General features: G+C 48.8%; 1 protein-coding gene across 1 annotated transcript; it reads left to right on the top strand.

Annotated features, from left to right (window-relative positions):
- Positions 1-402: 402 nt before the first annotated feature.
- LOC149435682 (cornifelin homolog B-like) lies at positions 403-26,766 on the top strand. The gene is made up of 4 exons (XM_089662495.1): positions 403-473; positions 20,878-20,998; positions 23,337-23,506; positions 26,395-26,766. Exons 2-4 carry the CDS (start codon positions 20,881-20,883, stop codon positions 26,614-26,616), a joined length of 510 nt encoding a protein of 169 aa, XP_089518621.1. The 5' UTR covers positions 403-473; positions 20,878-20,880; the 3' UTR covers positions 26,617-26,766.
- Positions 26,767-27,232: the final 466 nt, after the last annotated feature.

Raw genomic sequence — 27,232 nt, 5'->3', positions numbered from 1 at the left:
TCTGCCAGGGGAGGCAAATTTTTTAGCGCAACTGTAATACTTTCAAAATAAAACTTTATACTTTACATAAGCAACTGTGCTGTTGATGTGTTGCAACCTTAAATTTCTGCTCTTAAACTTTCTTAATCAAAAAAATGAACAAAAAAAATCTGAGAATTACACCCCCCATACAGAGCAATAGAAGTGTCCATATTGGAATAACAGAAATATAATAAATTGCTCATTAATTTCAGTTATGTGGTCATCTGACACCCTCTTGGTCCTTCTCTCCAATTCAGAGAGTTTTAGTGTGACAATGGAAAATATTTTTTTAAACTTAAAATCTATCCACAGGTTAGGGGCGTTCCCCGGGAGGCTCTCAGATTGAGTGAAAATATATATATATTGGGCAGAACTGGTCGGGTGAGATTCACTGGAGATTTGATTCCTGCAGGTGACGTTCAGTGACCGTGAAGACAGCGCCAAAGACAGAGGTGAGTAATGATCTGGCAATGTTAGAACCAGTTACTGGTATCCTTTAGTCTGCTCTTCTACATTGTTCTATGCTTTTTTACTGGAATTTGTTACCTCCTGAGATGGAGCCTAGTCCCCTAGGTATTGAGTGTTTCCCCTGAGATGGAGCATTGTCCCCCAGGTATTGAATGTTGTCCCCTGAGATGGAGCATTGTCCTCCAGGTATTGAGTGTTTCCCCCGAGATGGAGCATTGTCCCCCAGGCATTGAATGTTGTCCCCTGAGATGGAGCCTTGTCCTCCAGGTATTGAATGTTTCCCCTGAGATGGAGCATTGTCCCCCAGGTATTGAATGTTGTCCCCTCCGCTGAGATGGAGCATTGTCCTCCAGGTATTGAGTGTTGTCCCCTGAGATGGAGACTTGTCCCCCAGGTATTGAATGTTGTCCCCTGAGATGGAGCCTTGTCCCCAGGTATTGAATGTTGTCCCCTCCCCTGAGATGGAGCATTGTCCTCCAGGTATTGAGTGTTTCCCCTGAAATGGAGCATTGTCCCCCAGGTATTGAGTGTTTCCCCTGAGATGGAGCCTTGTCCCCCAGGTATTGAGTGTTTCCCCTGAGATGGAGCCTTGTCCCCCAGGTATTGAGTGTTTCCCCTGAGATGGAGCCTTGTCCCCCAGGTATTGGGTGTTTCCACTGAGATGGAGCCTTGTCCCCCAGGTATTGAATGTTGTCCCTTGAGATGGAGCATTGTCCTCCAGGTATTGAGTGTTTCCCCCGAGATGGAGCATTGTCCCCCAGGCATTGAATGTTGTCCCCTGAGATGCAGCATTGTCCTCCAGGTATTGAATGTTTCCCCTGAGATGGAGCATTGTCCCCCAGGTATTGAATGTTGTCCCCTCCGCTGAGATGGAGCATTGTCCTCCAGGTATTGAGTGTTGTCCCCTGAGATGGAGACTTGTCCCCCAGGTATTGAATGTTGTCCCCTGAGATGGAGCCTTGTCCCCAGGTATTGAATGTTTTCCCCTCCCCTGAGATGGAGCATTGTCCTCCAGGTATTGAGTGTTTCCCCTGAAATGGAGCATTGTCCCCCAGGTATTGAGTGTTTCCCCTGAGATGGAGCCTTGTCCCCCAGGTATTGAGTGTTTCCCCTGAGATGGAGCCTTGTCCCCCAGGTATTGAGTGTTTCCCCTGAGATGGAGCCTTGTCCCCCAGGTATTGGGTGTTTCCACTGAGATGGAGCCTTGTCCCCCAGGTATTGAGTGTTTCCCCTGAGATGGAGCCTTGTCCCCCAGGTATTGAATGTTGTCCCTTGAGATGGAGCATTGTCCCCCAGGTATTGAGTGTTTCCCCTCAGATGGAGCATTGTCCCCCAGGTATTGAATGTTGTCCCCTGAGATGGAGCCTTGTCCCCCAGATATTGAATGTTGTTCCCTGAGATGGAGCCTTGTCCCCCAGGTATTGAATGTTGTCCCTTGAGATGGAGCATTATCCCCCAGGTATTGAATGTTGTCCCCTGAGATGGAGCCTTGTCCCCCAGGTATTGGGTGTTTCCCCTGAGATGGAGCCTTGTCCCCCAGGTATTGAATGTTGTTCCCTGAGATGGAGCCTTGTCCCCCAGGTATTGAGTGTTGTCCTGTGAGATGGAGCATTGTTCTCCAGGTATTGAGTGTTTCCCCTGAGATGGAGCATTGTCCTCCAAGTATTGAGTGTTGTCCCCTGAGATGGAGCCTTGTCCCCCAGATATTGAATGTTGTTCCCTGAGATGGAGCCTTGTCCCCCAGGTATTGAGTGTTTCCCCTGAGATGGAGCATTGTCCTCCAAGTATTGAGTGTTGTCCCCTGAGATGGAGCCTTGTCCCCCAGGTATTGAATGTTGTCCCCTGAGATGGAGAATTATCCCCCAGGTATTGAATGTTGTCCCCTGAGATGGAGCCTTGTCCCCCAGGTATTGAGTGTTTCCCCTGAGATGGAGCCTTGTCCCCCAGGTATTGAATGTTGTCCCCTGAGATGGAGCCTTGTCCCCCAGGTATTGAATGTTGTTCCCTGGGATGGAGCATTGTCCCCCAGGTATTGAGTGTTGTCCTGTGAGATGGAGTATTGTTCTCCAGGTATTGAGTGTTTCCCCTGAGATGGAGCATTGTCCCCCAGGTATTGAATGTTGTCCCCTCCCCTGAGATGGATAATTGTCCTCCAGGAATTGAGTGTTTCCCCTGAAATGGAGCATTGTCCCCCAGGTATTGAGTGTTGTCCCTTGAGATGGAGCATTGTCCCCCAGGTATTGAGTGCTGTCCCGTGAGATGGAGCATTGTCCTCCAGGTATTGAGTGTTGTCCCTTGAGATGGAGCATTGTCCTCCAGGTATTGAGTGTTGTCCCCTGAGATGGAGCATTGTCCTCCAGGTATTGAGTGTTGTCCCGTGAGATGGAGCATTGTCCTCCAGGTATTGAGTGTTGTCCCTTGAGATGGAGCATTGTCCCTCAGGTATTGAGTGCTGTCCCCTGAGATGGAGCATTGTCCTCCAGGTATTGAGTGTTGTCCCGTGAGATGGAGCCTTGTCCCCCAGGTATTGAGTGTTGTCCCCTGAGATGGAGCCTTGTCCCCCAGGTATTGAGTGTTTCCCCTGAAATGGAGCATTGTCCTCCAGGTATTGAGTGTTGTCCCCTGAGATGGAGCCTTGTCCCCCAGGTATTGAGTGTTTCCTCTGAAATGGAGCATTGCCCCCCAGGTATTGAATGGTGTACCCTGAGATGGAGCATTGTCCCCAGGTATTGAGTGTTTCCTCTGAAATGGAGCATTGCCCCCCAGGTATTGAGTGTTGTACCCTGAGATGGAGCATTGTCCCCCAGATATTGAGTGTTGTCTCATGAGATAGAGCATTGTCCCCCAGGTATTGAATGTTGTCCTCTGAGATGGAACATTGTTCCCCAGATATTGAGTATTGTCCCCTGAGATGGAGCATTATCCCCCAGGTATTGAATGTTGTCCCCTGAGATGGAGCCTTGTCCCCCAGGTATTGGGTGTTTCCCCTGAGATGGAGCCTTGTCCCCCAGGTATTGAATGTTGTTCCCTGAGATGGAGCCTTGTCCCCCAGGTATTGAGTGTTGTCCTGTGAGATGGAGCATTGTTCTCCAGGTATTGAGTGTTTCCCCTGAGATGGAGCATTGTCCTCCAAGTATTGAGTGTTGTCCCCTGAGATGGAGCCTTGTCCCCCAGATATTGAATGTTGTTCCCTGAGATGGAGCATTGTCCCCCAGGTATTGAGTGTTGTCCCCTGAGATGGAGCCATGTCCCCCAGGTATTGAGTGTTGTCCCCTGAGATTGAGCTTTGTCCCCCAGGTATTGAGTATTGTCCCCTGAGATGGAGCATTGTCCCCAAGCATGGAATGGTGTCCCCTGGGATGGAGTATTGCTTCTTTTCATAGATTGTTGACCACTGAGATGGAGCATTGTCCCCTGAGATGGAACACTGCCTTTTGGTATTGACAATTAACTGGTAAGAAACAGCATTGTTTCCTGGGGTTGAATATTATCCACTGGGGTAGATGATCTCCCCTCAGGTATAGAATATTGCCCTTTAGGGTTGAGTATTGACTCATGAGATTGAGTATTACCCTCAGAGATGTATTAGTGCCCTAGGAATAAGCTCTCTGAGATAAATTATTGTCCCCTAAGATAGAGTGTTGTCCTCTGAGATGGAGCATTGTTCCCTGGAAAGGAATATTGCCCTTGCGGATGGAGCATTTTTCCCTGGGATGGTATATGGTCTCCTGGGATGAGGCACTGCCCCAAACTTGATATGTTGTCTCCAGGGATGGATTGTCAGCTCCTAAGACAAAGCATTGTTCCCAGGGAGATTATATTGACCTTAAGATTGGAGCATTACCCCTAAAGTTTGATTACTGCCCTGCGAATAGGCTGTCTGAGATGGGTTATTTTCCTTTAGGAAAGATTTTAGTCTCATGGAGTGGTAAATGGTCCTCTGAGATGGAGCATTATAGCCTGGAAAAGAATATTGTTCCCTGGGATGAAGAATTATCCCCTGGGATGGGTTTTTGTCCTCTGGGATGGAGCATTGTTCCCTAGGATGAGGTAATGTCCTCAAGCATGAAATGTTGTCCACTGAGATGGAATGTGCTTTCTGGGATAACCTCTGAGACGGAGCATCGTTCCCTGGGATGGAATATTGCCCTTTGGGATACAGCATCGTTCCCTTGGATAGAATATTACACTCTGGGATTGGGCAATGTTCCCTGGGATGAAATATTTCTCTTTGGGACAGAGCATCGTTCCCTGGGGTAGAATAGTACACTCTGGGATGGGGCATTGTTCCCTGGGATGGAATATTACCCTATGGGACAGAGCATTGTTCCCTGGGATGAAATATTGCCCTCTGGGATGTATCATTGTTCTCTGGGATGGACTATCACCCTCTGGGATAGATCATTGTTCCCTGGGATGGAATATCACCCTCTAGGATTGAGCATGGTTACCTGTGATGGAATATTACCCTATGGGATGGAGCATTGTACCCTTTGATGGAATATTGCCCACTGATATGGAGTATTGTTCCCTGGGATGGAATATTGCCCACTGATATGGAGTATTGTTCCCTGGGATGGAATATTGTCCCTGGGATAAGGTATTGTTCCCAAGCCTGAAATGTTTTCTCTCAAGATGGAATATTGCTTTCTGGGATGGATTATTAACCACTGAGATAGAACAGTGTTCCCTGTAGTGGAATATTGCCCTCTGGGGTGGGGCACTACTTAACAAGATTGAGCATTGCCCTTAAAGTTTGATTACTGCACTATTGCCCTCTATGACAGAGTATTGGCCCAAAGGGTGGAATATTGTCCTCTATTGTGGAGAATTGTCCTTTGGAAAGTATCTTTTCCCCCAGGGATGAAATATTGCCCTCTGGGATAGAGAAGTGATCCCTGGAATGGAATATTGCCCTTTGAAATGGAGCATTGTCCCCTGGGATTTAATACTGCCCTCAAGGGTAAAGCACTACTCAGGAAGATTGGGAATTAACCCCAACGTTTGATTTGATTGCCCTGAAAATAGGTAGTGATGGGCCTAACACCCCCCTGTTCTGCTCACGGACGAACATTCGAACATAACAAAAGTTTGACCATGAACTTCAAGCAGAGGGGACAATTCATTAAGCGGTATCTCACCGTATCTGAGTGTGTGGAAAGATATCATACAGCTACTAAAAACATTACTTATTGTTCCAGCTGTCAGTGCTGACAGGTGAATGTAAAAAGAATTCCCGGCATTGCCCGGCAATTAAAAAAGAAAAAACGAGTGGGGTCCCCCCATCCATACCCAGCCCTTCAGGTCTGGTATGGATTTTGAGGGGAACCCCCATGCCAAAATGTTTTTAAAAAATGGCGTGATGGGCCCCCAAAATCCATACCAGACTCTTATCCGAGCATGCAGCCTGGCAGTAAACCGTACCAGGCCACATGCATCAACATGGAGGGATGCTGTGGGGTAGGGGGGCTCCCCCCCCGTGGTCAGGTGCAATGTTTTGGCCAATCACAATGCACTCTCAAAGCACAGTGCATTGTGGGGCATGGTGGGTGAACAGCCCACTGAACGCTTTTGCCGTTCATGTTTTTGTTGAACACACAAACAGCTGATGTTCAAGTCCAACTAACGTTCATCTGGAACATACAGTCCAACACTAGAAATAGGTTCTCCGAAATGGATAATTGCCCTCTATGACTGAGTATTGTCCTATAAGGTGGAATATTGTCCTCTAGGATGGCACATCTCCATTTGAGAAGAGGCTTTACCCCCAGGGATGGGATATTGCCCTCTGGGGTACAGCATTGTTCCCTCGGATGAAATATTGTCCTCTGAAATACAGCATTGTCCCCTAGGATGGAATATTGCCCTCTGGGGTAGAGCCCTACTTAGTGAGATTGGACATTAACCCCAAAAGTTGATTACTGCCCTGGAAATAGGTTCTCTGAAATTGATAATTGCCCTCCGTGGAAGAGTATTGTCCCATACGGTGGAATATTGTCCTCTAGGATTGATCATTGCCATTTAGGAAGGAACTTTACTCCCAGGGATGGAATATTGCCTTCTGGGATAGAGCATTGTTCCCTGGGATTGAATAATACCCTTTGAAATAGAGCATTGTCCTCTGAGATGGAATACTGCTCTCTGAAATGGAGAATTGTCTCCTGAGATGAAATACTTCCCTCTAGGACGTTGCATTGTACCCTGGGGTGGAAAATTGTCCCCAAGGAGGAAACTTTGTTTCCAAGTGTGAACTTTTATTTCCTGGAATGGACTAATGCCCTCTAGGGTGGATCCTTGCCCACTCAGATTGAGCATTACCCCTAGATATTGCCTATTGCCCTGGAGTATTAGCTGTCTTAGATAGTTTGTAACCTCCTAGGATAGAGTATTATCCCATGGGTGGAGTATTACTTCTGGAATGAATGCCTTCTGATACACAGTATTGTCCCCTAGAGTAGATTATTGCCTCTTGGCATACATAATTGGTTCTCTGGGATGGAGTATTGTCCCATGGGGGGAGTATTACTGCTGGAATGAATGAATACCTTCTGATACACAGCATTGTCCCCTGGAGTAGATTATTGCCTCTTGACATAAATAATTGGTTCTCTAGGATGGAGTACCAGTCCCTTGAATTCATTATTTCATTCTAGGAGGGCTTATTGCCCCTGGGGTGGATCCTATGTTCAAGGTACACAGCATTACCCCTTTGTCACAAATAACTAGCCCCATGGGATAAACTATTGCCCCCTTAGATAAAGTCCCCCTTAGATAAAGTCCCCCTTAGATAAAGTCCCTCCCCCCCAGGTATTAAGTGTTTCCTCCTTGCAGAGATTATTGGTTCCTATGAAACGAATATTGCCCCTCAGGCTCATTTCTCTCCACCTTGTGTGGATTATTGTTCCGTGGCCCTTCCTCTTGAGAAATATGTTTAACTTAATCCCCCCCCACCCCCCCCCCCCACCCCCACCCCCTATTTTATACGTCTATTTCCTCTCTGCAGTACATACCATAGGGTTCCCTTTGTCTCCTCCGCCCCGCAGCTCTCCCTCAGTACCGACATTGTGACGCATTTTTGTTTTGTTCTCTTTTACTTCGCCTCGACCTTCACCAGATATTTGGATGTGAACTGGCTGGAGGGAAATAATTATGAAACACGATTCACATTTTGCTTTTACAAATTTTCACATTTGCTCTGCGTTGCGACCCGAATGATTTGTGGGGGGAGGAAAGTTCATATTTAGTGGTGAAATGCAGCAGGATGAAAAATAGGGAAAGTGTCCAATAAATAAACAAAAGGGTCATTTTAGGGGTCCGGAAGGATTTATTTCATTTATTTCTCCTATGAGGCAAATATCTAACATCTTGGGATGGGGACAACCTACCTTGGATTAGGACAGTGGTCTCCAAACTGCGGCCCAGGGGCCAGATCTGGCCCTTTGCTTGCCTTTATTTGGCCCTTGGGGAAGTTCTTCTCCCACAGACACAAGACACTATTCCTCCCACTGACACCAACAATGGGGCATAATCCCTGCTACTGGAATCAACAACCAGGCACTATTTAACCTATTGACACCAATGATGATGCACCATTCCTCAAACTGACACCAACAATAGGGCACTATTCCTCCCACTATTACCAAGCATAGGGCACTATTCCTCCCAATGACACCAAAGATGGGGCACTATTCCTCCCACTGACACCAATGATGGAGCACTATTCCTCCCACTGACACCAATGATGGGGCACTATTCCTTCCACTGACACCAATGATGGGGCACTATTCCTCCTACTGACACCAATGATGGGGCACTATTCCTCCCACTGACACCAATGATGGAGCACTATTCCTCCCACTGACACCAATGATGGGGCACTATTCCTCCCACTGACACCAATGATGGGGCACTATTCCTCCCACTGACACCAATGATGGGGCACTATTCCTCCCACTGACACCAATGATGGGGCACTATTCCTCCCACTGACACCAATGATGGGGCACTATTCCTCCCACTGACACCAATGAGGGGGCACTATTCCTCCCACTGACACCAATGATGGGGCACTATTCCTCCCACTGACACCAATGAGGGGGCACTATTCCTCCCACTGACACCAATGATGGGGCACTATTCCTCTGACTGACACCAATGATGGGGCACTATTCCTCCCACTGACACCAATGATGGGGCACTATTCCTCCCACTGACACCAATGAGGGGGCACTATTCCTCCCACTGACACCAATGATGGGGCACTATTCCTCCCACTGACACCAATGAGGGGGCACTATTCCTCCCACTGACACCAATGATGGGGCACTATTCCTCCCACTGACACCAAGGATGGGGCACTATTCCTCCCACTATACCAAAAAAGCATTGTTTACTCCAACTAATACAAGGACAATATCTACTTTCACTGACCACAGTCCGACCTCCCTAAAGTCTGAAGGACGGTAAACTGGAAACCCCTGGATTAGGACATCATGAGAAGTTCAGGGAAACATTATCCTTCCTTAAAGTGTTACTAAACCCCGGACCCCTCATTCACTATATCCGCTCTCCCCGGACCCCGCATTCACTATATACACTCTCGCCGGACCCCACATTCACTATATCCGCTCTCCCCGGACCCCGCATTCACTATATCCGCTCTCCCCGGACCCCGCATTCACTATATCCGCTCTCCCCGGACTCCGCATTCACTATATCCGCTCTCCCCGGACCCCACATTCACTATATCCGCTCTCCCCGGACCCTGCATTCACTATATCCGCTCTCCCCGGACCCCGCATTCACTATATCCGCTCTCCCCGGACCCCGCATTCACTATATCCACTCTCCCCGGACCCCGCAGTCACTATATCCGCTCTCCCCGGACCCCGCATTCACTATATCCGCTCTCCCCGAACTCCGCATTCACTATATCCGCTCTCCCCGGACCCCGCATTCACTATATCCGCTCTCCCCGAACCCCGCATTCACTATATCCGCTCTCCCCGGACCCCGCATTCATTATATCCTCTCTCCCCGGACCCCGCATTCACTATATTCGCTCTCTCCGGACCCCGCATTCATAATATTCGCTCTCCCCGGACCCCGCATTCATTATATCCGCTCTCCCGGAACCCTCCCCGGGTAGAGGACACACGCGCACCACTGGCACCCTGGAAGTGCTGTAATTAGTTACAGCACAAGCCGATCATCGGGGGGGGGGGGGGTAAATCTTCCAGAGGTCAAGTGGTTAAACACCCAGAAAGCCTCAGACTGAGTGATACAAAGTAACATTGTTTATAAACATCGATCAGACGGGAGATGGAGATATACAAAGTAACATTGTTTATAAACCTTTGTCAGGTGGGATGCAGAGAGATACAAAGTAACATTGTTTATAAACATTGATCAGAGTGGAGATAGAGAGATACAATGTAACATTGTTTATAAACATTGATCAGGTGGGATGCAGAGAGATACAATGTAACATTGTTTATAAACATTGTTCAGGTGGGATGCAGAGAGATACAAAGTAACATTGTTACTTTTGTATGTACTCTGTTTCATCTGCAGATCAACAAAAGGTAGATATGTTGCACAGCACCAGATCCTTTCATCCACCATCTAAGATTTGGTCATTTTCTCTGATAGGAAGGACTGTCAGCTCTTCCAGAAGGGAGAGGCCACCCAAATGACAAAATCCACGTAAAACCAAACAATATAACAAATGGTAGCGATCATATTTTGGGACAAAAATTCCCCTTCAAAAAGTTTGATTTCCTGTGAAATTCTTTTGCAGATGAAAAGGATGTCAATTAAAGAAACCTGATGTAAAACAAAAATGTATTTTTTGTTATTTTTGTGTTAATAAAATGTGTTTCCTTTCAACCTCTCTAGTTGTAGCTGACCCTACTAGGCTTCAGTTAGACCCTACTTCCCCTTCTCCCTTTAAATATTATTTTCCTGTTTTTTGTTGTTTATTTCTATATTTTAACATTAATTACCTTGTTTTATTGTTACTTGTGTTATAAAAAAAGGTTAAAAACAAAGAAAAAATAAAAGCAGAATCATCATTTAAGTGCCATTTTAAACTCAAAATTATATAATAGAATACAATTGACACTTTGTATCTCTTTGTACTGTTTGTTTGTTTGTTTGTTTGTTTGTTTGTTTTACTGGCATTAATCACATTTTAAAATAGTAAATGCAAATTAAAATCATTTTTGCAAGAAAATCTGACAATACATAAGCCATGTTTGTTTTCTAAAAACATTCTCTTTTCTCCGGGACAATGAAAGTCATTTCTGAATAAACAGTCCATAGTAGAAAGATAAACATTGCTGAGGTCCATCGGGGATACGGGAAGGAGAGAAGAACTGGTTATGCTGGATGTCTGTGTGTCTGTGGAGCCGCTGTGGTGCAGCTCGGAGAATACAGGGAGCAGAGTATTTCAGGAGAGGAGTTATAGAGGAAGGACCAGAGTCCTCCAGCAGAGCAGAGTATTCCAGGAGAGGAGTTATAGCGGAAGGAGAGGAGTCCTCCAGCAGCGCAGAGTATTTCAGGAGAGGAGAGTTATAGAGGAAGGAGCGGAGTCCTCCAGCAGTGCAGAGTATTTCAGGAGAGGAGTTATAGAGGAAGGAGCGGAGTCCTCCAGCAGTGCAGAGTATTTCAGGAGAGGAGTTATAGAGGAAGGAGCGGAGTCCTCCAGCAGAGCAGAGTATTTCAGGAGAGGAGAGTTATAGAGGAAGGAGCGGAGTCCTCCAGCAGTGCAGAGTATTTCAGGAGAGGAGAGTTATAGAGGAAGGAGCAGAGTCCTCCAGCAGTGCAGAGTATTTCAGGAGAGGAGAGTTATAGAGGAAGGAGAGGAGTCCTCCAGCAGTGCAGAGTATTTCAGGAGAGGAGAGTTATAGAGGAAGGAGCAGAGTCCTCCAGCAGTGCAGAGTATTTCAGGAGAGGAGTTATAGAGGAAGGAGCGGAGTCCTCCAGCAGTGCAGAGTATTTCAGGAGAGGAGAGTTATAGAGGAAGGAGCGGAGTCCTCCATTAGCGCAGAGTATTTCAGGAGAGGAGTTATAGAGGAAGGAGCGGAGTCCTCCAGCAGTGCAGAGTATTTCAGGAGAGGAGTTATAGAGGAAGGAGTGGAGTCCTCCGGCAGTGCAGAGTATTTCAGGAGAGGAGAGTTATAGAGGAAGGAGTGGAGTCCTCCGGCAGCGCAGAGTATTTCAGGAGAGGAGAGTTATAGAGGAAGGAGCGGAGTCCTCCAGCAGTGCAGAGTATTTCAGGAGAGGAGAGTTATAGAGGAAGGAGCGGAGTCCTCCAGCAGTGCAGAGTATTTCAGGAGAGGAGAGTTATAGAGGAAGGAGCGGAGTCCTCCGGCAGAGCAGAGTATTTCAGGAGAGGAGTTATAGAGGAAGGAGCCGAGTCCCCAGCAGTGCAGAGTATTTCAGGAGAGGAGTTTAGAGGAAGGAGCCGAGTCCCCAGCAGTGCAGAGTATTTCAGGAGAGGAGAGTTATAGAGGAAGGAACGGAGTCCTCCAGCAGGGCAGAGTATTTAGGGAGAGGAGAGTTATAGAGGAAGGAGAGGAGTCCTCCAGCAGTGCAGAGTATTTCAGGAGAGGAGAGTTATATATATATATATATATATCATTTTTTGGGGCTTTAGCTTTAATCACAGTCACTATACAGGCAGCACTGTCTGCATACAAAATAAACAAATATTGCCCCCCCCCCCAGGTACATACAATCACACGCTAATGACAGGTACAATGCTAGTAAATCCTCAGCACACACTGATATCTGATCCTGTATACACAGAGAAGTTCACATAACAACACAAAGTGTACAAAGGCCTGACATGGCCTACAGCTTTACTGAAGGATAGAAAACTATAGAATATACAGGGCCAGCGTGGATGAAGGGAACCAGACGCCCCCCATGGAACTCCATATTATTATTATTATTATACAGGATTTATGGCCCCAACAGTTTGCTCAGCACTGTGCAATATAACGGGAGACAATACAGCAACAATACAGATCAATACAAGAGGGATAGGAGACCCTGATCCTGGGAGCTTACAATCTAGGAGGGGGGGGCTAGTGGTACAAAAGGTAGTAACTGTGGGGGATGGACTGGTAGGAGGAGTAGAAGATTCCAGTATTAGCTGAGGGCAGGATAGGCTTCCCTGAAGAGATCGGTTTTCAGAGATCGCCTTAAAGTGAGCAGAGTAGGCGATAGTCTGATAGATTGGGGTGAAGAGTTCCAGAGGATGGGGGAAGCTCTGGAGAAGTCTTGGAGAGGAGCATGGGAGGAGGAGACAAGGGAGATAGAGAACAGGAGGTCGTGGGAGGAGCGGAGAGTACGGTTTGGGTGATATTTGGAGACAGGATTGGTGATGTAATTTGGGGCGGAGTTATAAATGGCTTTATATGTTATTGTTAATGATTTGAATTTTATGCAATGGGCAAAGGGGTGGAGGACACTGAATGGAGGCCAGTGGAGGGATTGGCAGAGAGGGATGGAGGACACTGAATGGAAGCCAGTGGAGGGATTGGCAAAGAGGGGTGGAGGACACTGAGTGGAGGTCAGTGGAGGGATTGGCAGAGAGGGGAGGAGGAAACTGAATGGAGGCCAGTGGAGGGATTGGCAGAGGAGTGGAAGATACTGAGTGAAAGCCAGTGGAGGAATTGGCAGAGAGGGGTGAAGGACACTGAGTGGAGGCCAGTGGAGGGATTGGCAGAGAGGAATGGAGGACACTGAGTGGAGGTCAGTGGAGGGATTGGCAGAGAGTGGTGGAGAACACTCAATGGAGGTCAGTGGAGGGATTGGCAGAGAGGGGTGGAGGACACTGAGTAGAGACCAGTGGAGGGATTGGCAGAGAGTGGTGGAGGACACTGAATGGAGGCCAGTGGAGGGATTGGCAGAGAGGGATGGAGGACACTGAGTGGAGGTCAATGGAGGGATTGGCAGAGAGTTGTGGAGGACACTAAATGTAAGTCAGTGGAGGGATTGGCATAGAGGGGTGGAGGACACTGAATGGAGGCCAGTAGAAGGATTGGCAGAGAGGGGTGGAGGATACTGAATGGAGGCCAGTGGAGGGATTGGCAGAGAGGGGTGGAAGACACTGAATGGAGGCCAGTACAGGGATTGGCAGAGAGGGGTGGAGGACACTGAATGGAGGCCAATGGAAGGATTAGCAGAGAGGGGTGGAGAACACTGAGTGGAGATCAATGGAGGGATTGGCAGAGAGGGGTGAAGGACACTGACTGGAGGCCAGTGGAGGGATTGGCAGAGAGGGGTGGAGGACACTGAAGGCCAATGGAAGGATTATCAGAGTCATGGAGGACACTGAATGAAGGCCAATGGAAGGATTGACAGAGAGGGGTGGAGGACACTGAGTGGAGATCAATGGAGGGATTTGCAGAGAGGGGTGGAGGACACTGAATGGAGGCCAGTGGAGGGATTTGCAGAGAGGGGTGGCAGATACAGAACGGTTAGTAAGGTGGATAAGTCTGGCAGCAGCATTCATGATAGACTGAAGAGGGGATAGCCTGCGATGAGGTCAGCCAATGAGGAGGGAGTTACAATAGTCAAGGCGAGAGATAACCAGGGAGTGAATAAGTTGCTTAGTGGTTTCCGAGGTTAGGAACGGCCGTATCTTGGAGATGTTGCCGAGGTGAAGTCTACATGATTTGGACAGTGATTGGATTTGGGGCTGAAAGGACAGATGGGAGTCTAGGATTACACCTAGTACCCTGGTGTGAGGGGAGGGACTGATGGTTGTTTTATTGATCTTGATGGAGAAGTCGGGGGAGGGGGCACGGGCTGGGGGGATACTAAGAGCTCAGTTTTGGAAAGATTGAGTTTGAGGAAGTGGAGTGACATCCATGCCGATATGTCACTTAGTAGGCTAGTGATACGAGAGGAGACTGAAGGGGTGAGGTGAGGAGGAGACTGAAGGGGTGGGGTGAGGTGAGGAGGAGACTGAAGGGGTGAGGTGAGGAGGAGACTGAAGGGGTGAGGTGAGGGGTAGAAAGATAGATTTGTGTGTCATCAGCATAGAGATGGTACTGGAAGCCATGGGAGTTTATCAAGTGACCAAGGAAGGAGGTGTAGATGGAGAAGAGAAGGGGTCCAAGGACAGAACCTTGAGGGACCCCTACAGAAAGAGGAAATAGAGAGGAGGAGACGGAGTTATAGGTAATAGGTAGGAGTGCTGAGGAGAACCAGGGGAGAGCTTGGAGTATGGAGTAGTGGCCATTAATTGGGATGAGTACGGAGTAGTGGCCATTGGTTAGGAGGAGTACGGAGTAGTGGCCATTGGTTGGGATGAGTATGGGGTAGTGGCCATTGGTTAGGAGGAGTACGGAGTAGTGGCCATTGGTTAGGAGGAGTATGGGCTAGTGGCCATTGGTTAAGAGGAGTACGGAGTAGTGGCCATTGGTTAGGAAGAGTACGGAGTAGTGGCCATTGGTTAGGAAGAGTACGGAGTAATGGCCATTGGTTAGGAGGAGTACGGAGTAGTGGCCATTGGTTAGGAGGAGAACAGAGTAGTGGCCATTGGTTAGGAGGAGTACGGAGTAGTGGCCATTGGTTAGGAGGAGTACGGAGTAGAGGCCATTGGTTAGGAGGAGTACGGAGTAGAGGCCATTGGTTAGGAGGAGTACGGAGTAGTGGCCATTGGTTAGGAGGAGAACAGAGTAGTGGCCATTGGTTAGGAGGAGTACAGAGTAGTGGCCATTGGTTGGGATGAGTACGGAGTAGTGGCCATTGGTTGGGATGAGTACGGAGTAGTGGCCATTGGTTAGGAGGAGTACGGAGTAGTGACCATTGGTTAGGAGGAGTACGGAGTAGTGGCCATTGGTTAGGAGGAGTACGGAGTAGTGGCCATTGGTTAGGAGGAGTATGGAGTAGTGGCCATTGGTTGGGATGAGTACGGAGTAGTGACCATTGGTTAGGAGGAGTACGGAGTAGTGGCCATTGGTTAGGAGGAGTACGGAGTAGTGGCCATTGGTTAGGAGGAGTATGGAGTAGTGGCCATTGGTTTTAGCACTCAGTAGATCATTCAGTTGAGTGATGCTACCAGATGATGCATTTTGGGTGACAAGCCCCCTTCACCAGAGCAGGTGTGCCTGAACCCTCCACATCCCTATATTAGGGGCAACTGCATATTAGTCCCGCCCACAACAGGAATAGGGGGGAGAGAAGAAGGAGGTCAAAGAGCAATGCTGACCTGCTTGGCATGCGTTCTGATGCTCGGGAAAGCGTGGAAGGCGGCCTTTGGAAAAGCACCAGGATGGATCCGGTCCCGCATTTCAGCAGAGGTACTGTCAGCAAATTGTGGGGGATCACGGGAAAGGGCCCCCCCATCTTATGGATTAAGGGCCGGTTCACACGATAGATATGCAGTCCAGATGCGTTTCGGAGGCATTTCCGCACGTGCATTGTTTACTCCTGACGCGTTCCGGTGTGTTTTTTATACATTCCATTTTTCCTTTCTCTTCTTCTTCAGTCTAAATAGGGACATGTGCATTTCAGTGCGTTTTTGATGCATTTTGGTGGGTTTTACTGCGCTCCAGTCCAGTCCTGTGCAGAAAAAATGCAGCCTGTTCTAGTTTTTTTGTTCTTCCCTTCCCCTCATCTTATGGATTAACACCCCCATCATCAAATCGCATGACCTCCAGTGAAGTCGCATGATTTCAAAGTCGGATGTCATTCCAACTCGAGGTGCGACTGGCAAGACACAGGTGTCTATGCAAGTCGCCCCTGAAGTCGCACACGCAGTATTTTTAGAGATCGGTTCGGCTCCGACCAAGCCGGAATCGCAGTGATATGACCGACAACAGCGTGCGACTTGCAGGTTGCATCACCTAACGAATGGCATGGCAAGTGGCACCCCGGGTGTAAGACTAGAATATAGAAGGAACATCTGTAATGAGACGCCATATCAGGAATATTCTCTGGATGAGGTCCTCCCCCGGCCTGCTGCCGTCAAGCGATGTTTGCGTTCCTTTTGGCACCCGGCCTGCTGCCGTCAAGCGATGTTTGCGTTCCTTTTGGCAGAAATAAAAGTGACCAAAAAAAAAGAAAGAAACAGTGTAATAAAAAACTGAAAACCCAAATGCAGAGCGCCCCCCGCTCCCCCTGTCTGCACATGGTTTGGTCCAGCATACATTTGTGAATGGTGAACGCACCACACAGCTGGGGTATCGCCGTGAACGTCAGATCCACAATCCCAGCGCCAGGCCTCCTGCGGACCTCCGCAATGGTAACCTGCAAAGGCTCAAAGCGTCTCCTACAGAGGTTTTACACAGCGTAGTTTGGCGTGTGCGTTTTTCATACATGACATGTCGGGTGTCAGTTGGCGCATTGTTTTATATGTTACAATCAGGTGTTATATTGTGTGTAGAGCACTTTAACGTGTTCCCTCCCAAAAACATTACATTCGAAAAAAAACACGGTGCAAGTGCGACATAAAACTATTGAAAACCTGCATTTTATTCTGTAGGGCCTCTGCTAATAAAACAAAGATTAAGATGGGGGATCTATAAGATGGGGGGTCTATAAGATGGGGGGATCTATAAGATGGGGGGATCTATAAGATGGGGGGATCTATAAGATGGGGGGATCTATAAGATGGGAGATCTATAAGATGGGAGGATCTATAACATTGATGGATCCATAAGATGGGGGGATCTATAAGATGGGGGATCTATAAGATGGGGGGATCTATAAGATGGGAGGATCTATAAGATGGGGGGATCTATAAGATGGGGGGATCTATAAGATGGGGGGATCTATAAGATGGGAGGATCTATAACATCGGTGGATCCATAATATGGGGGGATCTATAAAATGGGAGATCCATAAGATGGGGGGATCTATAAGAGGGGGGATCCATAATATGGGGGGGCTGTAAGATCGGGAAACCATAAGATCAGTGGATCCATAAGATGGGGGGATCTATAAGATGGGGTATTTATAAGATCAGGGGATCCAGAAAATGGGGGGATCCATAAGATGGGGGATCCATAAGATCAGTGGATCCATAAGATGGGGGGATCTACAAGATGGGGGATTTATAAGATCAGGGGGTCCATAGAATGGGGGATCCTTAAGATGGGGGATCCATAAGATCGGTGGATCTATAAGATGGGGGATCTATAAAATGGGGGATCCATAAGATGGGGGATCTATAAAATGGGGGATCCATAATATGGGGGGGTTATAAGATCGGGGATCCATAAGATCAGTGGATCCATAAGATGGGGGATCTATAAGATGGGGGATTTATAAGATTAGGGGATCCATAAGATGGGGGATCTATAAGATGGGGGATCTATAAAATGGGAGATCCATAAGATGGGGGATCTATAAAATGGGGGATCCATAATATGGGGGGGGGCTATAAGATCGGGGATCCATAAGATCAGTGGATCCATAAGATGGGGGATTTATAAGATTAGGGGATCCATAAGATGGGGGATTTATAAGATTAGGGGATCTATAAGATGGGGGATTTATAAGATTAGGGGATCCATAAGATGGGGGATCTATAAGATCAGGGGATTGATAAAATGGGGGGGATCTATAAAATGGGAGATCCATAAGATGGGGGGATCTATAAGATGGGGGATCCATAAGATGGGGGATCTACAAGATGGGGGTGATCCATAAGATGGGGGATCTATAGGATCAGGAGATCCATAAGATGGGGGGATTTATAAAAATCAGTGGATCCATAAGATGGAGAATCTATAAAATCGGTGGATCCATAAGATCAGGGTATCCATAAGATGGGGGTATCTATAAGATCATTGGATCCATACGATGAGGGGATCCATAAGATTGGGATCCATAAGGAGAGGGGGGATCTATAAGATGGGGGATCCATAAGATGGGGGATCTATAAGATGGGGGATCTATAAGATCATTGGATCCATAAGATGAGGGGATCCATAAGGAGAGGGGGGATCCATACGATGGGGGATCTATAAGATGAGGGGATCCATACGATGGGGATCCATAAGGAGAGGGGGGATCCATAAGATGGGGGGATCCATAAGATGGGGGGATCCATAAGGTGAGGGGGAGGAGCACGGTGTCAGATCTGCAGGCATTCCTCGGATCAGAATTCCCACTTCTTATAGGAAACCAAGAACCAGCCAGGTCTGATCCGAGGAGCGGGGGAAGGAAGGTTCTGACACCCGGGACCATCTATACATCCCATATATTCTCCTTTTCCAGATATATTCCATATACTGTATATAACAGCAGCATGCTGAGTGTGGTGTCAGTGACCCCCCTCCCAGGTATCTATCACCTCCCACAGGGACCAGAGATCTCCCCCTGACAATGCCTTCAGCTGCTTTTTTTCCTCCGGAAGGACGGCGCCATCTGTGTTCCGGCATCATCCAAGGTCACCATCTACTTCCTGGTCTGAGAGGCCAGATCAAAGATGACACAATCATGGAAATGGTGGTGCTGTGCACAAATGTCTGACACAGATCAGCTCCTGCTCACCTTATCACTTGATACAAAGTTACAATGTACAGTCTGATCACGGGGGGTGGGGAGACTGAGAAAATGCCTCCTCCTCCTTCTACAAAGTTACAATGTACAGTCTGATCACTGGGGGAGGGGAGACTGAAGAAATACCTCCTCCTTCTACAAACTTACAATGTACAGTCTGATCACTGGGGGAGGGGAGACTGAGGACATGACTCCTCCTCCTTCTACAAAGTTACAATGTACAGTCTGATCACTGGGGGAGGGGAGACTGAGGAAATGCCTCTTCCTCCTTCGACAAAGTTACAATGTACAGTCTGATCACTGGGGGAGGGGAGACTAAAGAAATGCCTCCTCCTCCTTCTACAAAGTTACAACGTACAGTCTGATCACTGGGGGAGGGGAGACTGAGGAAATGACTCCTTCTACAAAGTTACAATGTACAGTCTGATCACTGGGGGGAGGGGAGACTGAGGAAATTACTCCTTCTACAAAGTTACAGTGTACAGTCTGTTTAGTGGGGGAAGGGAGACTGAGGAAATGACTCTTCTTCCTTCTACAAAGTTACAATGTACAGTCCGATCACTGGGGGAGGGGAAACTGAGGAAATGCCTCCTCCTCCTTCTACAAAGTTACAATGTACAGTCTGATCACTGGGGGAGGGGAGACTGAGGAAACACCTCCTGCTGCCTGCAGCAGACTGATGACATCACCTCAGCCTAGGCACAGTCACTGGAGCTCAGGGACATTTGATGAGAAGAGGCGGAGCCTTCCAGAACAGTGATCCTGTCGCTGTATATGGGGACATGTCAGGAATGTCTAATTAGACTCATCAAGTCACTGATTGGGGCTGTAAATGCAGAAACAATATTAATATTTGGACTTTTAATGATAACATTTGGGGTCACTGAGTCGTCATCGGTTGCCCTCTGTGGGACATGGTAAGATTTGGGGTCACTGAGTCGTCATTGGTTGCCCTCTGTGGGACATGGTAAGATTTGGGGTCACTGAGTCGTCATTGGTTGCCCTCTGTGGGACATGGTAAGATTTGGGGTCACTGAGTCGTCATTGGTTGCCCCTTGCAGGGAATGGTAAGATTTGGGGTCACTGAGTCGTCATCGGTTGCCCCTTGCAGGGAATGGTAAGATTTGGGGTCACTGAGTCATCATTGGTTGCCCTCTGTGGGACATGGTAAGATTTGGGGTCACTGAGTCGTCATTGGTTGCCCTCTGTGGGACATGGTAAGATTTGGGGTCACTGAGTCGTCATTGGTTGCCCTCTGTGGGACATGATAAGATTTGGGGTCACTGAGTCGTCATTGGTTGCCCCTTGCAGGGAATGGTAAGATTTGGGGTCACTGAGTTGTCATTGGTTGCCCTCTGTGGGGCATGGTAAGATTTGGGGTAACTGAGTGGTCATTGGTTGCCCTCTGTGGGGCATGGTAAGATTTGGGGTCACTGAGTCGTCATTAATTGCCCTCTGTGGGGCATGGTAAGATTTGGGGGTCACTGAGTGGTCATTGGTTGCCCTCTGTGGGGCATGGTAAGATTTGGGGTCACTGAGTCGTCATTGGTTGCCCTCTGTGGGACATGGTAAGATTTGGGGTCACTGAGTGGTCATTGGTTGCCCTCTGTGGGGCATGGTAAGATTTGGGGTCACTGAGTGGTCATTGGTTGCCCTCTGTGGGTCATGATAAGATTTGGGGTCACTGAGTGGTCATTGGTTGCCCTCTGTGGGGCATGGTAAGATTTGGGGTCACTGAGTGGTCATTGGTTGCCCTCTGTGGGTCATGATAAGATTTGGGGTCACTGAGTGGTCATTGGTTGCCCTCTGTGGGGCATGGTAAGATTTGGGGTCATTAAGTGTTTTTGGTTGTCCTTGCAGGAAATGTATCCCATCACAGTACAGCAACCCTCGATGGTCTCCCAAACAACACTGTTATCACAGTCCCTTCCCAACGACTGGAGTTCCGAAATCTGCGACTGCTGCCAGGACATGGGCTCATGTGAGTGTCACTCTGACCTGAACCGTCACCTTTTCCACCCAGGAAAATTAGAAAACATTTTTTCACACTTTCTGTGGGGTTCATACAGCCTTTCAAATACAGCGATATACAAACGTCCCTTTTATTCCCGATTCTGCAGTACTCTCTGGTTCTGCGGGGGCGGGACTTAGCATAAAAATGCTCTTTATACTTCCCTGTTGGCTCTCAAGGTTGCTTAGAGCTGAACTAGGCATGACTGCTTCAACAGCCCCCGGTACCGGTGCCCCTTCCCTGCGCATGCTCTCGCCATGTATCCGGGTTCAGCTTACCCATCTGGGGGCCCAGGGAGCGTTTGTTTGCATTTCCTAGAACTTTGTGGTAATATTGTGTGACATACAAAATTGGAACTCCCGCAATTTTATTCTCCAGGGTGTCTGATTTCAGAAAATACACTATATTGCCAAAAGTATTGGCCCCACCCCTCCAAATCATGTGATTCAGGTGTTCCAATCCCCTCCAAATCATGTGATTCAGGTGTTCCAATCCCCTCCCAATCATGTGATTCAGGTGTTCCAATCCCCTCCATATCATGTGATTCAGGTGTTCCAATCCCCTCCCAGTCATGTGATTCAGGTGTTCCAATCCCCTCCATGGACACAGGTGTATACAATCAAGCCCCTAGGCATGCAGACGGCTTCTACAAACATTGGTGAAAGAATGGGTCGCCCTCAGGAGCTCAGTGACTCCAAGCGTGGTCCCGTGATAGGTGGCCACCTGGGCAATAAGTCCATCCGTGACATTTCCTGGCTACTAAATATTCCACGCTCAACTGTTAGTGGGATTATAACAAAGTGGAAGCCACTGGGAACAACAGCCACTCAGCCACCAAGTGGTAGGCCACGTCACATGACAGGGCGGGGTCAGCGCATGCTGAAGCGCACAGTGCGCAGAAGTCACCAACTGTCTGCAGAGTCAATAGCTAAAGACCTCCAAACTTGGTGTGGCCTTCAGATGAGCCCAACAACAGTGCGTAGAGAGCTTCATGGAATGGGTTTCCATGGCCGAGCAGCTGCATCCAAGCCTTCCATCACCAAGCGCCATGCAAAGCGCCGAATGCTGTGGTGTAAAGCACGCCACCACTGTACTCTAGAGTAGAGGAGACGTGTTCTCTGGGGTGATCAATCACACTTCTCTGGCAATCCGATGGACGTGTTTTGGTATAGTGGTTGCCACGAGAACGGTACTTGCCTGACTGCATTGTGCCTAGTGTAAAGTTTGGTGGCGAGGGATTATGGTGGGGGGTGTTTTTCAGGGGTTGGGCTTGGCCCCCTAGTTCCAGTGAAGGGAACTCTTAAGGCGTCAACATACCAAGACATTATGGACAATTTCATGCTCCCAACTTTGTGGGAAGAGTTTGGGGATGGCCCCTTCCTGTTCCAACATGACTGCGCACCAGTGCACAAAGCAAGGTCCATAAAGACATGGAGGAGCCAGTTTGGGGTGGAGGAACTTGACTGTCCTGCACAGAGTCCTGACCTCAACCCCATAGAACACCTTTGGGATGAATTAGAGCGGAGACTGCGAGCCAGGCCTCCTCCCCCGACATCAGTGCCTGACCTGACAAATGTGCTTCTGGAAGAATGGTCCAACCTTCCCATAGACACCCTCCTAAACCTTGTGGACGGCCTTCCCAGAAGAGTTGAAGCTGTTATAGCTGCAAAGGGCGGGGCCAACTCAATATTGAACCCTACGGACTAAGACTGGGGGGCCATTAAAGGTCATGTGTGAGGGGAAAGGGCGGGGCCAACTCAATATTGAACACTACGGACTAAGACTGGGGGCCATTAAAGGTCATGTGTGTGGAAAGGGCGGGTCCAACTCAATATTGAACCCTACGGACTAAGACTGGGGGGCCATTAAAGGTCATGTGTGTGGGAAGGGCGAGGCCAACTGAATATTGAACCCTATGGACTAAGAAAGGCCAGCGGCCCGAGACTTTTGGCAATATAGTGTATGTCATGTTTGAGGGGGTTTTGTGTCATCTTCAGATATAAAATGATTTTTCTAAACGTGTGCAAAAAAAAGAAAAAAAAAATGGCGGTGGCAGTGAAAAGGTTAAAAGAAAGTTTCATGGATCCAATTTAACTGATTTCTAAAACATCTTACAGATATCTATTGATCATGTAGCTGCAATATTCAGTGTGCAAACATTCTAGGCTCTCCTACAAGCAAATCCAGCACTGATTGCATGCTTGCAGGCAGCCTGTGTACAACCGACTAAAATGCCATTCACTGCTGTCTAGGCATTTCCATGATACAATAGAGTCTCTCAGCCTCTCACCTTCTTCTCTCTTCTTAGGTTGTTTTGCCTACTGGCTCTTCCCCTGCTTCCAGTGCGCGACGGTCAGCAATCACGGCGAGTGCCTGTGCCTCCCCCTGCTGGACACAGGCTGCCTGGGCTGGTCTCCAGCTTGTCCTCCTATCTCTTTGGCAATGCGGGCGTCAGTCCGGGAGCGACACAACATCCCTGTAAGTAGCAAATCCCATATTTACAAACATCGAAAGACGGCTCCACTCCTGGACAGGGGCGGACTGACCATTGGAAAACCCGGGCACTGCCCGAGGGCCTGGGGTCAGTAGGGGGCCCCTTGAGATGCCCCTGGTACCTTTTTCATAGGCTTTTTTGAGTTTGGGCAAGGACACAGGGGCCCCATGATCCCCTATTGCCTGGGGGCCCCATGAGTTGTCAGTCCGCCCCTGCTCCTGGATGATCTATGATGACAACATCAATGACTGGCCAACAAAATCCAATATGGCCGACTCTTCTTCTGAGAACAGAGGAGAAATAATATGGGGCCGCTGTCATAGAAAATGTTCACTAACCCGACTATGATCAGCAGGATCAGGAGAGTAGGGGCCACCAGACTTCCCAAAGGGCCAGTTTACTGTCCTTCAGACTTTTAGGGGGGCCAAGTTCTGGGAGCAGAAAATACTCCGGTGTTAGTGGGAGGAATGGTGCCCCATCATTGGTATCAGTGGAAGGAATAGTGCCCCATCTTTGGTGTCAGTGGGAGGAATAGTGCCCCATCATTGGTGTCAGTGGGAGGAATAGTGCCCCATCATTGGTATCAGTGGGAGGAATAGTGCCCCATCATTGGTGTCAGTGGGAGGAATAGTGCCCCATCATTGGTGTCAGTGGGAGGAATAGTGCCCCATCATTGGTGTCAATGGGAGGAATAGTGTCTCATCATTGGTATCAGTGGGAGGAATAGTGTCCCATCATTGGTGTCAGTGGGAGGAATAGTGCCCCATCATCGGTGTCAGTGGGAGGAGTAGTGCTCAATCATTGATGTCAGTGGGAGGAATAGTGCCCCATCATTGGTGTCAGTGGGAGGAATAGTGGCCCATTATCAGTGTCAGTGGAAGGAATGGTGCCGTATCATTTGTTGTCAGTGGGAGTAATTATGCCCCATCATTGGTGTCAGTGGGAAGAATGGTTCCACATTGCTGGTGTCAGTAGGAGAAATTATGCCCCATCATTTCTGTCAGTGGGAAGAATGGTTCTGCATTGCTGGTGTCAGTGGGAAGAATGGCTCTGCATTGTTGGTGTCAGTGGGAGGGATGGTTCTGCATTGCTGGTGTCAGTGGGAGGAATGGCTCCGCATTGCTGGTGTCAGTGGGCGGGATGGTTCTGCATTGCTGGTGTCAGTGGGAGGAATGTTTCTGCATTGCTGGTGTCAGTGGGAGGAATGGCTCCGCATTGCTGGTGTCAGTGGGAGGAATGTTTCTGCATTGCTGGTGTCAGTGGGAGGAATGGTTCTGCATTGTTGGTGTCAGTGGGAGGAATAGTGCCCAAGAGCTGGATAAAGCCAATAAAAGGGTCATGATAGATGCAAGGTTTGGATGACCATCATCTGGTGGGGGCCCCAATTCCTGGACATTTTAGGAGTTTTGATACATTGTTACAGCATTTATACTTTTAGGAAGTAGATGACAGAATTACCAAGATTAGTCACATTACATTTTCCCCTTGAATAAAAAAAAAGTTCCAACCCTCCATAGTATTCTGCTGTATAGCCCATGTCATCCTAAAGGTAGAGAACATGGAGACTCCGCCCGATACTCCGCCTCTTCTAAATACCTCCTTCTGGAATTGGAGGAAAAGACGTATTCATTATCACTGGTACCGGTGTCATGTATTGTCCTTCAGATTTCTGAGGTCCTGGAGACTGAAAATTGCTCCGTGTCTTCCCCTCCCCTCCCCCACATCTCTCTCCCCCTTCTCTATCCTCTCCTCCCTGTCTTGCCTCTCTCCCCCCCTCTACTCGCTTTCTTTTACCCTTTTCTCTTTCTCTCCTCTGCTCACTCCTTCTCCTCTACCCTCCTCTCTGCTCTAATCTCTTCTCTCCTCCCTCTCTCTCCCCTCCCCCCTCTTTCTCCCCTCCACCCTCTTTCTCCCCTCCTCCCTCTTCCCTCCCTCTCTCTCCCCTCTACCCCTCACTCTCCTCTCTCCCCTCCATCCCATCCCCCCTCTCTCTCCCCTTCTCCTCACTCTCCCCCTCCTCCCTCTCCCCCTCCTCCCTCTCTCCCCCCTCTCTCTTCCCTCTATCTCTTACTCTCCTCTCTCTCCTCTACCCTTCCCTCTCCTCTCCTCCCTCTTTCCCCTCTCTCTTCTCTACCCCTCCCTCTCCTCTCCCCTCTACCCCTCACTTTCCCCTTCTCCCTCTCTCTCCTCCACCCCTCCTTCTCCTCTCCTCCCTCTCTCCCCTTTCTCTTCTCTCTATCTCTCCTCTATTCTCTCCCCCCTCTATCTCCCCTCTATCCCTCACTCTCCTTTCTACCCTCACTCTTCTCTCCCCCTCACTCTCCACTCCCCCCTCTCTCCCTTCACTTTACTTCCCTCCCTCTCTCTCCTCCCTCCCTCCCTCTCCCCTCCTCCCTCTCCCCTCCCTCTCCCCTCCTCCCTCTCCCCTCCCTCTCCCCTCCTCCCTCTCTCTCCTCCCTCCCTCCCTCTCCCCTCCTCCCTCTCTCTCCTCCCTCCCTCTCCCCTCCTCCCTCTCCCCTCCTTCTCCCCTCCTCCCTCTCCCCTCCCTCTCCCCTCCTCCCTCCCTCTCCCCTCCTCCCTCTCTCTCCTCCCTCCCTCTCCCCTCCTCCCTCTCTCTCTCCCCTATACCCTTCACTCTCCTCCCTCTCTCCCCTTTATCTTCTCTCTATCTCTCCTCTCTTCTCTCCCCTCTACTCTCTCTCACCCCTCTCTTCTCTCCCCTCTACTCTCTCTCACCCCTCTCTTCTCTCCCCTCTACTCTCTCTCACCCCTCTCTTCTCTCCCCTCTACTCTCTCTCACCCCTCTCTTCTTTCCCCTTCTACTCTCCCTATCGCCTCTACCTCACTCTCTCTGCTCTCCCCCCACCCACAGGGATCGATCTGCGATGACTGCTGTACAATGTATTGGTGTTTGTGCTGCGCCTGGTGCCAGATGGCTCGAGAGATCAAGAAACGCAAGCAACCGGCTTCCATCCTAACTGCCCAGACCACCACCGTGACGATGCCGGGACAGACCGTCATGTACCCCATGCCCACCTACCCGCCCCAACCAACAAACATTGTGAATGTGAACAACGTGAACACAGGGCGCTAATAGTGGAGGGAGGAAACCCATCTTCCCAGTGGAGGTCCACCACCCAACGAGAAGACGCTGGGGGAGACAAGGGGGGATGGGGGGTGTAGTCGCTGTTTGATGTAACACATGAATGTGATTAAAAATCATTTTAGACAAATCTTCACATCACCTTTTAGTTCTTGTTATGGATTTTTTTCTGATTGTGGAAATGAGATATAAATGACCTCTGTATACGCAGAAACAGACAGTACACACTTCAAACATCTTTTCTCTTGACAATTATTATTACATTCTATTTTATAAAGAAGATAAGAAGAGGTTCGGTGTGAGAAGTTATTCAAAAAATCAGCAATCAGAAAGCCACATTCCACATGTCAGGCAGCACAGTAGCTGAACGGTTAGCACATCTGCCTGACAGTACTGGGGTCATTGGTTCAAATCCCAACCACAGCACCACCTGCCTGGAGTTTGCATGCTCTCCCTGTGCCTGTGTGAGTTTCCTCCCACACTTCAAACACATGCTGGTAGGTGAATTGGCTCCTGACTAAATTGTCCCTAGTACAGTATGTGTATGTATGAATGTGAGTTAGGGACCTTAAATTGTATGCCCCTTGAGGGTCAGAGACTGATGTGA

The sequence above is a fragment of the Staurois parvus genome, unplaced genomic scaffold (assembly GCF_062004578.1).
Source record: "Staurois parvus isolate SC_StPar_1 unplaced genomic scaffold, SC_StPar_1.0 ptg001482l, whole genome shotgun sequence".
Classification (NCBI taxonomy): domain Eukaryota; kingdom Metazoa; phylum Chordata; class Amphibia; order Anura; family Ranidae; genus Staurois; species Staurois parvus.
Note: the sequence above shows the minus strand (reverse complement) of the source record. Positions and strands in the feature narration are given on the sequence as shown.